The sequence below is a fragment of the Chiloscyllium punctatum genome, chromosome 12, assembly GCF_047496795.1.
Source record: "Chiloscyllium punctatum isolate Juve2018m chromosome 12, sChiPun1.3, whole genome shotgun sequence".
NCBI classification, from domain to species: domain Eukaryota; kingdom Metazoa; phylum Chordata; class Chondrichthyes; order Orectolobiformes; family Hemiscylliidae; genus Chiloscyllium; species Chiloscyllium punctatum.
Genome location: NC_092750.1, coordinates 42,938,409 through 42,950,740, shown reverse-complemented (window position 1 = coordinate 42,950,740; position 12,332 = coordinate 42,938,409). Strand labels below are relative to the sequence as shown.

Genomic DNA, 12,332 nt, shown 5'->3' with positions numbered 1-12,332 from the left:
GGTAACATCCTTGTAAATCTTTTGTGAACTCTTTGAAGTTTCCCAGCATCTTTTTATAGTAAAGGAACCAGAAGTGCATGCAATATTCCAATAATGGCCTAACCCATGTCCTGTGCAGCTGTAACATGACCTTCCATGGAATCCTACAGTGTGGAAACAGGCCATTTAGAACATAGAAAAGTACAGCATAGAACAGGCCCTTTGGCCCACGATGTTGTGTCAAGGTTTACCCCTAATGTAAAATATAATAATTTAACCTATGCACCCCTCAACTTACTGCTATCCATGTGCATGTCCAGCAGTCACCTAAATGTCCCTAATGACTCTGCTTTCACCACCACAGTTGGCAACGCATTCCATGCATTCAAAACTCTCTGCGTAAAGAACATACCTCTGATGTCTCCTTATACCTTTCTCCAAATATCTTAAAACTATGACCCCTCGTACCAGTCAATCCTGCCCTGGGGAGAAGTCTCTGGCTATTGACTCTATCCATGCCTCCCATTATCATGTATACCTCAATCAGGTCTCCTCTGTTCCTCCTCCTCTCCAGAGAGAAAAGTCCAAGCTTATTCAATCTTTCTTCATAAGGCTAGCCCTCCAGTCCAGGCAGCATCCTTGTAAACCTTCTCCAAAGCCTCTGTTATCTTTCCTATAATATGGCAACCAGAACTGGACACAATACTACAAGTGTGGTCTCACCAGGGACTGTAGAGCTGTAGCAAAACCTCGCAGCTATTAAACTCGATCCCTCTGTTAATGAAAGCTAAAACACCATATGCTTTATTAACAACCCAATCCACTTGAGTGGCAACTTTGAGGGATCTATGTACTTGCACACTAAGCTCCCTCTGTTCCTCCACACTGCCAAGAATTCTGTCTTTAATCCTATACTCAGCATTTGCATTCAACCTTCCAAAATGCATCACTTTGCATTTATCCAGATTGAACTCCATCTGAAATTTCTCAGCCCAGCTGTGCATCCTGTCTGTCACGCTGCAGCCTGCAATGGCCCTTGATACTATCAATGGTACTTCCAACCTTTGTGTCATCTGCAAATTTACTAACCCACCCCTCCACCACCTCATCCAAGTCATTTATAAAAACTACAAAGAGCAGAGGCCCAAGAACAGAGCCCTGCGGAACCCCACTCAACACTGACCTCCAGTCACAATACTTTCCATCTACAACTACTCTCTGCCTTCTGTCAACCAACCAATTCTGAATCCAGATAGCCAAATCTCCCTGTATCCCATGCTTCCTCCCTACCAAGGGGAACCTTATCAAATGCCTTGCTGAAGTCCATATACACCACATCCACTGCTCCATCTTCATCGACCTGTCTTGTTACCTCCTCAAAGAACTCAATAGGATTTCAGAGGCATGACCTGCCCCTCACAAAGTCATGCTGACTGCCTTTAATCACTCTATGCTTTGCCAAATAGTTATAAATCCTGTCCCTCAGAATTCTTTCCAAAACTTTGCTGACCACAAACTTGAGACTGACTGGTCTGTAATTGCCAGGGATTTCCCTATTACCCTTTTTGAAAAGAAGAAAAAACATGGAGCGTGAGGAGGCAAATATCCTTGCCAGCAGCTTAGTAAACTCCTTTCTCACTTCCCGGAGCAGCCTAGGAGAAATCTGGCCTGGCCCTGGGGATTTATCAATCTTAATGTTTTCCAAAATTTCCAGCACATGAACTTCATCAAACCCGATCTAGTCAAGCCTGTATCCCAGCTCCTCAAAGTTTTTATTCACAACAATGTCCCTTTTCTTAGTGAAAACCGAAGCAAAAATCTCATTTAGACCTTCCCTTATCTGCTCATACTCCACGCACAAGTTCCCTCTGCTATCCCTGATCGGCCCTACTTTTTTTCCTGATCATTCTCTTATTCCTCACGTATGAGTAAAATGCCTTTGGGTTCTCCCTAATCCTTCTTGCCAAGCTTTTTTCATGCCCCCTCCTGCTTCTCCTCAGACCCTTTCTGAGCTCTTTTCTAGCAAGCCTGTAATCCTCTAAAGCTGTGCTAGATCCTTGCTTCCTCCACCTTATGTAAGCTGCCTTCTTGCCTTTGACGAGAAGCTCCTTTGTTCTCTTCACCCAAGGTTCCTTAATCTTACCCCATCTTAACTGTCTCAGAGGAACAAATTTGTGTATCACTCGCAACAACTGCTCCTTAAATAGTCTCCACATGCCTGCTGTGCCCTTTCTGTGGAACAATTGCTCCCAGTCTGTACTCCCCAACTCATGTCTGATAGCGTCATAATTTCCTTTTCCCCAATTAAATCTCTGCCCTCGGTAACTGCTCCTTTCCCTCTCCAAGGCTATGATAAACGTGAGGCAGTTGTGGTCACTGTCACCAGTGTTCTCCCACCGCGCGATCTGACACCTGTCCTGGCTCATTGCCGAGCACCAAATCCAAAATGGCCTCTTCCCCTCGTCGGTCTGTCTACATACTGAATAAGGAAACCCTACTGAACACACCTGACAAAAATCGCTCCAACCAAACCATCTGCACTTACAAGGTTCCAATCGATATTGGGAAAATTGAAATTACTCATAGCAACAACCCTGCTACATCTGCATTTTTCCAGAATCTGCCCGCCTATGAGTTCTTCAATCTTTCTAGTGCTATTAGGTGGTCTGTAGAAAATCCCAATGCAGTGTCTGTTCCCTTGCTGTTCCTAACTTCCACCCAAACTGACTCAGTAGATAAACCTTCCTCAACAAGCTTCATTTCTGTTGTTGTGATGCACTCTCAGATTAGTAATGCTACACCCCCTTCCTCTTTTTCCACCCTCCCTGTTCTTTTTAAGCATTCTAAACCCTGGAACATCAAGGAGCCATTCCTGCCCCTGTGACACCCACATCTCCGTTATGGCCACAACATCATAGTCCCAAGTACTGATCCATGCTTTAAGTTTGTCACTCTTATTTCTGACATTCCTTGCATTAAAGCAGACACAATTTAACCGATCCCTTTGTTTCATCTCGTGAGAAACCTTCCCGATTAGATTCACTACATCTTGTCACTGCCTCATCTGCAACTGTCCCCATCTCAAAAATGTGGCTCCGATTTCCACCCCCCTGTCAAACTAGTTTAAACCCTCCCGAATCACATGAGCGAATCACATGAGCAAATCTCCCACCCAGGACATTTGTGCCTCTCCAGTTCAGGTGCAACCTGTCCTTCATGTACAGGTCCCACCTTTCCCAGAAGGTATCCCAATGGACTAGGTATCTGAAGCCCTCCCTCCTGCACCAGCCTCGCAGCCATGTGTTAAGCTGTATTTGCTACTGTTCCTCACTTCACTATCTCATGGCACTGGTAGCAAACCTGAGATCACCACTCTACTTGTCCTGCTCTTCAGCTTCCAACCTAACTCTGTAGTCTTTTTTTTTCAGATCCTCAATCCATTTCCTGGCTATATCATTGGTACCAACATGTACCATGATTTCTGGCTGCTCACCCTCCCCCTTTCATTTGGCGCAACAAGTCCACACCAACCCTCTGTAGAATAACCCACCCAGACTCATTCCCCCATTCCAAAACTCTACATTAACCTCTGGCCAGTGCACCTAATCCACACATCCCTGAACACTCTGGGCAACTTAGGATGGCCAATTCACCGAGCCTGCACATCTTTGGATTGTGGAAGGAAGCTGGAACACCCAGAGGAAACCGTCACAGATACAGAATGTGCAAACTCTGCACAGCCAGTTGCCCGAGGCAGGAATCAAACCCGGATTCTTAACACCGAGGCAGCAGTGCTAACCACTGAGTCACCATGCCGCCCAGCTCCTATACACAATGCACTGACCAAAGAAGGCAAGCACACCAAATGCCACCTTCACTATCCTATTTAACTGCGACTCTACTTTCAAGGAACTATGAATCTGCAACTCATGTGAACTCTTTTCATTAGTATTTGCTGTTATTGCATGACTTCTTAAAATTATTAATATTTAAAATCCATTCTGTATTTATTTTCCTGATTTTTATTTCTACTTCTCAGGAAATAATAAATTCCTTCCTTTTGTACCTTTTTCATTAATGGGGTCAAGGCTAAGTAATGTCACAAGAGCTATGTTCTTAGATGACACTAATCTAATTGTCTTGAGGTACAGGGTAGTGATATTTGTTCATGACAAGTCCATTTTTGGTTTAAGAAATACAATGTGGGAAGAGGTTATTCAGCCTGTTGTGCTCTCTTTAAGAAAGCAAAGCAAACAATCCCACTCCCTTCCTTGTCTCTCCAGCTCTGCTGGAGTACCCAAATCACATCACCTCCCTCTACGCGTCCCATCCCTCCTAATTATCCTTTTCTTATGTCTATGCCTATAGAAGACTTTGGATTCCCTTTTTGTTAGTAACTAATTTCTTCATTCTTTCTTTACACCTTATACTTTGAATTATGCTTTCCAACTCTTTGTTGTAATCATCCAAGGAGTGTTGACCTTGCTTGTCCAACCTTTCTCTTGCCGCGCCCCCCACCCCCCCCCCCCCCAAACTCCCATAATGAATCTTGTTATGACCTACCTATCACATTGTAGGTAGGTAGTTATTTTCTCATATTCCATATAATTCTACATATTTTCAATTTACCTGAGCAATGTTTATTGCCACTCCATTTAAATTGGCTTTCCTTCAATAATGTTTTTACTGTAAATTGTTATGGAAACATTAACCTCATTGTATTATGACCACTATTCTGTAAATGTTCCCTTATTGTCACTTAGTCCACTTCGTTTTTCAGAGTGAGATCTGGCACAGAAACATATTGACATGACCACTATTAAAAATATTTTCCTCTTTGGCCTATACAGTTATGTTCCCAGCTTAATTAACGATAATTATAGCGCCTCCCACCCTCATTATCTCTACTTTATAATGTTTGCATGTCTCTTCAATTTCCCTGCAAGTTTCCTTCCTTACATTTCTCCTATTAATCTGTGGTCAGTATGCTTTCACATTTAGCACCTTTCACAATCTTGAGATGTTCTAAAATGCCTCACAGCCAATCATGTAATTTTGAAGTGTTTTTGTAATGTAGAGAATGATCATGATCACTTGGGGTTATGAAACTTAAATGCAATTCAATCAATTAAAAGGGTAGCTTTTTGCTAATGAAGGTCTGTTTAATATTCTGTTTTTTAGCCTCTACTAAATTAATGCAATACAATAGAAAGCTATTTACGTATGGATACATTTTATTTTTCAGCTCTCGACAGTGGATGACCCAGAGAAAGGGCAACCTTGTAATGCATGTGGAGACCAGTGTCCTGGGTTAGCGTTACATAATTGGAGGTATTAATATTTTTTAAACAGATGCTTTTAATAAGCCACCTATTTGCTGTAATTGCATAATGATACATCTTGTTTGTATTTTATAATGTTCTATTCCTGGCTTTTTAGAATAAATGGAAATGTATATGAAAACTGTCTAAAGTGAATAGTACCTTTTTTGACCACTCTCTTATCTGACTTTGAATACATTCTGTTCTTTCATCATCATACTGAAGTTAATTTTTTTGTGAGGAAGTAAATTGAGATATTTTGTTTAGTGAAGAATAGAAGGTGTGTAAGAACTATTGTGTTTGACTGTTTGATTACCCTATGTGAATCTAAATATGGGACTATGTGGAAAGTTTTTAAAATGCATAATATTGTTGCTTTTTGAGACAATGTAAAAAGCATGAACATTTTTGTTCAATTTTATTATAGAATTCACTTTTTTTTTCCAAGACGTTGTGCATTATGCATGATAGTGGATAATTATAGTCACCATTTGGATGACATTTGATCTGTATTAGAATACCAAGAAATTGCTCTTGAAAAAGATCTAATACTGCATATTTGTGTAAAGATGTATTTTGCATTATATTGCTTCAGTTGTAGTGTGGGTAATTGAATACCTGTTAAACATACATGGACTATATTTGTAAAATATAGACAAAACTTCAGATTCTGTTCTATAAGTGAGGAAAATAAATAAACAGTCAAGCTCTTTAATTGCCATAACTATTATTGGAGTAGTTGGCCCATTTTTGTATAGTACTGGGGCAAATATGTAGCTACAATAGCATATCTTTGAGTTTTAAATATGTAGAAATAATTTGTAAAAGTAACTGGAATGGGAGCAAGACTTCTGAGTGCTTTGGTGCAGAGAGATCTGGGTACCCTCATGCAAGAATGGAATTTTTGGCATTTATTTCTAAAGCAATAGAGTATAAAAGTAAAGAAGTGTTCCTGCAACTGTATAAAGTGTTAATAAGATCTCCTTCCCTTGAGGAGGAATGTGGTTGCATTGGAGGAAGTTCTCTAGATTGATTCCAGAGGTGAGGGGTTTGTCTTGCAAAGAGAGATTGAGCAGTTTAGTTTGCATTCTTTCTCTCTGGTGTTCAGAAGAATGAGGAGGTCAGATTTGAGGTGTATAAGATGCTAAAGCAGATTGAAAAAAGGTACGTAGAAAAGATATTTCCATGTGGGGCAATCTAGAAAGAGAGGTCATAGTTTTAGGATAAGGGATAGCAAGTTAAAACACAGATGAAGGGAACTAACTTCTCTCAAATGTTCATGAATCTGTGGAAGTCACTACCCTAGAGTGCAGCAGATGTTGAAATATTGAGTAAATTTGAGGAGATAGACAGATTTTTAATAAGCAGTGTGTTGAAGAGTAATAAAGAATGGATAAGAAAATGGAGTTGAGGCTCAGATGAGATCATTCATGATCACATTAACTTGGCGAGTAGGCTCGAGTGGCTGAATTGCTTGCTCCTGATCCTAATTCTTAAGTTTTAACGTCAGAGGCCAATACATATGTTCTAAAAGATTCCACTCTACTATGTAAGATCTTGTAAATACATATGTTTATACCTTCACCCTTTTGGTAGACTTTTGGCCATCCAATTGCTTTGCACTAGTTGGAAGTTGTGAAGTGATTACTGCATTTTAATGGATGGCTTTCTTAAGCCAAGGATCAATGCAATGCTATCGAGTCTCAGCATTTTACTTCTGTTTTATTAGAAATTAGCTAATCATAGAGTCATACAGATGTACAGCACAGAAACAGACCCTTTGTTCCAACTCATCCATGCTGACCCGATATCTCAACCTAGTCTAGTCCCATTTGCCAGCACTTGGCACATATCCCTCTGAACCCTTCCTATTCATATACCCATCCAGATGCATTTAAAATGTTGTGATTCTATCAGTCTCCACCTTTCCTCTGTCCTTTCATTCATTCTTCTTCTTTGTTCTATTCTGTGGCACGTATATCTCTTTAACTCTTCTAGCTAATCTAAACTTAGACCTCTGATAGTTATGTTATAAAATCCTAGTTTGCATTATTGAGAGAACAACTAAAATATTAAGTCTGAGATTTTGGAGAAGAATTGTAGCTCAGGTTGTAAGTTTGCTCACTGAGCTGGTAGATTTGTTCTCAAACGTTTCGTCACCACGCTAGGTAACATTATCAGTGAGCCTCCGGTGAAGCATTAGTGTTCTGTTCCACTTGCTGTTTATCTATCTCTGTTTGTTGTGGTGGGGGATATAATTTTTAGTTCTGTTTTTTGAGAGGTTGGTAAATGGTATCTAAATCTATACTCTTGTTAATGGAGTTTTGGTTTCAATGCTAGGCCTCTGGGATTTCCCATGTGTATCTTTGTCCCAGGATGGATGTGTTGTCCAGGTCGAACTGGTGTACCTCTTTGCCTGTGTGTATGGATACCATTGAATGCTGGTCATGTCTTTTGGTTGCTAGTTGGTGCTCATGTGTCCTGGTAGCTAGTTTCCTACCCATTTGTCCAATGTAACGTTGGTTGCAGTCCTTGCAGGGTATTTTGTATATGATGTTCATTCTGTTGGTGGTTGGTAGGGGGTCCTTTAAATTCATCAGGAGCTGTTTCAGTATGATGGTAGTTTTGTGAGCTACAATGATGCCAAGGGGCTGGAGTAGTCTGGTCGTCATCTCCAAGATGTGTTTGGATGGCAGCATGGTTAGAGTCTCTGGGCATATTGTGTATTCTTGTTTAGGTCTGTTGTGCAGAAATCAGTGGACTGCGTTTATCGGTACCTGATGTTCCTGAATACATTGTATTGGTGTTTCTCTTAGTTCCTGGGTGCTGCAGTGTGTTGTGGCTCATTTAAATAATGTCCTGATGCAGCTCTGTTTGTGGGTGTTGGGATGCTTACTCCTGTCGTTGAGTATCTGGTCAATGTGTGTGGTTTTTCTGGAGGGTTTGCAGCTCTCCATTGGCTTTTCGTTCTACTGTGACATCTAGGAAGGGGAGTCTGTTGTTGTTTTCTTCCTCTTCGGTGAACTTTATACCGGTAAGGATGTTGTTTGTGTTTGTGGGTTTCTTCTAATTTTGTTGCGTTTTGTAATGACATAGGTGTCATCTACATAGTGGACCCAGCTAGGGCTGAATTGTGGGAAGTGCTGTTTGTTACAACTCCTGCTAAAGGTCCTGATATTGGTGACCTCACAGGCATTCCATTGATTTGTTTTTCGGCCTTGTCGTTGAAGGTGAAGTGAGGCACAGGTCTACTAGTTTGAGGATGCTGGCCATGCTGATGGAGTTGCTGTCAGACTTTTGTGTCCTTGGTTCATCTGGCAATGAGGCCAATGTTTCTTTGGCAAGAGTGATGTTTGTTGATGTGAATAGGGCCGTCACATTGGAGGAAATTATGACCTTGTTGCCCCCTACCTTGATGTCTTTGATGTTAAGGAATTCCTAGGTGGAGTGGATGGAGTGGGTTGAATTTTCTACTAGGTGTTTCAGTTTATGTTGCAGTTCCTTTGTTAACCTGTATGTCGGTGTATTGAGAAGTGAGACGATGGGTCTGAGGAAACCCCTGTTTATGTACCTTTGGCAATCTTTGGAAACAGTGTATGTCGGTCCGCTGTGTGAATGACACCTTTGTCATCGTGGAACACCACAAATTAGAAGAAACCCACAAACACATAAACACCATCCTTACTGGTATAAAGCTCACCAAACAGGAAGAGAGCAACAACAGACTCTCCTTCTTAGACATCACAGTAGATCAAAAAGCCATTGGAGAGCTGCAGGCCAGCGTCTACAAGAAAGCCACTCGCACTGACCAGATACTCAACTACAGGAGCAAGCATTCCAACACCCACAAACAGAGCTGAATCAGGATATTATTTAAATGAGCCACATCACATTGCAGCCCCTAGGAACTAAGAGAAGCCGAGAAAAACACCAATACAATGTATTCAGGAACAATGGGTACCTGATAAATGCAGTCCGCTGATTTCTGCACAATAAGCCTAAATAAAAGACACAATACACTGAGACTCCAGCCACACTGCCATCTAAAGATATCTGAGATGACAACCAGACTACTCAGGCCCTTATTCATCATAGCAGTCCAAAAACAGGGCAGCACGGTGGCTTAGTGGTTAGCACTGCTGCCTCACAATGCCAGGGACCCGGGTTTGATTCCAGCTTCTGGTGACTGTGCAAACCCCACACAGACAGACATTTTTCTCCCCGTGCCTGCGTAGGTTTCCTCTGGGTGCTCCAGTTTCCTTCCATAATCCAACGATGTGCAGGTCAGGTGAATTGGCCATGCTAAATTGCCCATAATGTTAGGTGCATTAGTCTGGGGTAAATATAGGGGCATGGGTCTCGGTGGGTTACTCTTCAGAGGGTTGATATGGACTTGTTGGGCTGAATGGCCTGTTTCCATACTGTAGGGAATCTAATCTAATTTGATCTAGACCTACCACCATACTGAAACAGCTCCTGATGAATTTAAAGACCCCAGACCAACAGCCAGCAGAACAAACTGCATATACAAAATACCCTGCAAGGAACATTTCATTGGACAAATGGGTAGGAAACTGGCCACCAGGATACATGAGCACCAACTAGCAACCAAAAGACATGACCAGCATTCAATGGTATCCATACACATAGACGAAGAGGGACACCACTTCAACCGGGATAACACATCCATCCTGGGACAGGCTAAACAAAGACATACACAGAAATTCCCAGAGGCCTGGCACTCAAACTGGAATTCCATTAACAAACATAGATTTGGATGCCATTTACCAACTCCTCAGAAATGGAACCGGAAATGATATCACTCACCACAACCAACCAAAACAGATAAATACCAAGCGGGACAGTACACCAACACTTCACTGGAGGCTCACTGATAATATTACCTAGCATGGTGACAAAACGTCTGAGAAAAAATCTACCAGCTCAGCGGGCAAACTTACAACCTGATATTGTTTGTTTATGGTTGAGTTCAGTTAGGATGTTTATATATAGTTTTTTAAAAAACTGTTATAAAAGATACATGAGCACCATGTATCTGCCTTATTTTAAATGTTAGAATGTCTGTCTGTTTGAAAGAAAAAGGAAGCAGTTAGATTGTTGTTCATAATTCACGTGTCAAATTTATGATGTAATAAATGATTTAAGATTTTGTCATGAGAAATGTAAACCATGCTACGTTCTGTCAAACTGATCAAAAACGTAGTTCCCATGAAAGCGTTTAACAGGTAGTGCGTGCATACTTTCCTTTTTGAAAGACAGTTGCCTTTTCAGATACTTGGTTGAGAGTGGGAAGTATGTGGGAAAACAGCCAGGTAAGTTAATGATTAAATGTCTACAATTTTGTAGACAGTTGCAGTGCTGTATTCAAAATAGAATTTCACCAGGTTATGAATTAATGTAACTTTTAAAATGATTCTAAATACCAGTACCCTATATTTTGTACTTTTTTTAGTTTAGGCAGTAACTGTGGAATGTTAAGAAGTTTGCAGCATTGTACTGCATCATAGGTGACCTTGAAGTGCTGCAGTTCTGCTCTGTATCAGCCCTTAGGAATTTCTGTAATTTACAGCTCTGGCACAATTATTACTCCAAATAAATTAGAAATTCTTTTCCTTAAAACAATGTAACTGTCCACTGATTGTTAAAAATGTAACACTTGCAAGAGTGCCATGTGAATTGAAGATAAGAACATACAGGTTAGGAGGACAAGTGGGACATTTTGACTCTTCAAGCCAGTTTATCAGTTCATGCCTGATATGATTGTGGCCTCAATTTTACTTTGTTGGCTATCACCTATAGTCTTTCATTCTGTTGATCGAGCATCTATCATAGTTAGCTTTAAGAATATTCCATGTTCCTACTTGCACTGCCCTCTAGAAAAGAGAAAGGCTAATAAGACTCTGAAAGGAAAGAAAATCTTCCAATCTCTTTTTTAAAATAGGAAACTCCAAAGTTCTATACTGGTCTTTGGTTCTGGTTACTTCTGTTAGGAGAAGTGTTCTTTCAGCATTCACCGTCAAATATTTTCAGGATCCTACATCTTTCAATAACAGCATTTCATTTTTCTAAGCTCTGAAGAATACAGGCCCAACCTGTCTGATCATTTTTCCCTCTCATAAGATGACTTCTTCATCTTTTGGAATCTTTAAGTGAACCTTCTCTAAACTGTTAATATAATTATGTCCATTCTCAAATCAGGCAATTAAACCTATACATGTTTTCCAACTGTGATTTTGTTAATGCCCTGTACAACTGCAATAAATATTTGGCACTTCTATGTTCTGTTTCTCTTGTAATAAACAATAACATCCCATTTACCTTCCTAATTATATTTTGTACCTTTTGTGTTAATTTATTACAATTTGTGGACTAGGATATCTAGAGCTCTCTGCACTGCAGAGTTCTGCAATCTCTCTCCAATTACGTCGTAAAAATGTTTCTTCTCTTCCTGCTAAAGTGGACAACTTTTCCACATTATATTCTATATGTCAGATTTTTATCCACTCACTTAACCTATCTATATCCCTTCGCAGATTCCTTATGTCTTCATTGCAACATATTCTCTTGCTTGTCTGTTCTATCAACAACAAATTTAGCACCCTAGTTCCCTTCATTCAAGTTATTGATAGAGATTGTAAATAGTTGAGGCTGCAACACCAACCCGCCTGGCATTCCAGTGGTTATATTTGACCACCTCAAAAATACCTATTTTTACCTATTTAGGCTTCCGGTTAGCTAGGCAACCTTCCAATCAGAAGAATACACTTTCCCTTTTCACCATGAAGTCTATTTTCCATAATTCCCTTTCTGCGGGACTTTGTCAAAATATGGAAATCTTGAGTTCAGTACACTAATTTTTCCACAGCACATGTTACTTTCTGAAAGAACTCTAATAAGTTAGCTGAACATGACTTTGTTTTCATAAAACCACATTGATTCTGCCTCAACTTGTTCCTAAATGACCTGCTGTAATATTTGTAGTAACACTTTAATATTTCCTCTGACTAATAA

The 12,332-nt window shown here is 40.4% G+C and overlaps 1 protein-coding gene across 4 annotated transcripts in view; it reads left to right on the top strand.

The window, feature by feature from the left end:
- Positions 1-12,332, top strand: part of prickle2b (prickle homolog 2b) — a 286,023-nt gene that overhangs the window by 18,261 nt on the left and 255,430 nt on the right. For all 4 annotated transcript variants that reach the window (XM_072582473.1, XM_072582475.1, XM_072582477.1 and 1 more), the window contains one exon: positions 5,225-5,310. In XM_072582473.1, the coding sequence (XP_072438574.1) occupies positions 5,225-5,310 (86 nt within the window). The remainder of the gene's footprint in view (positions 1-5,224; positions 5,311-12,332) is intronic.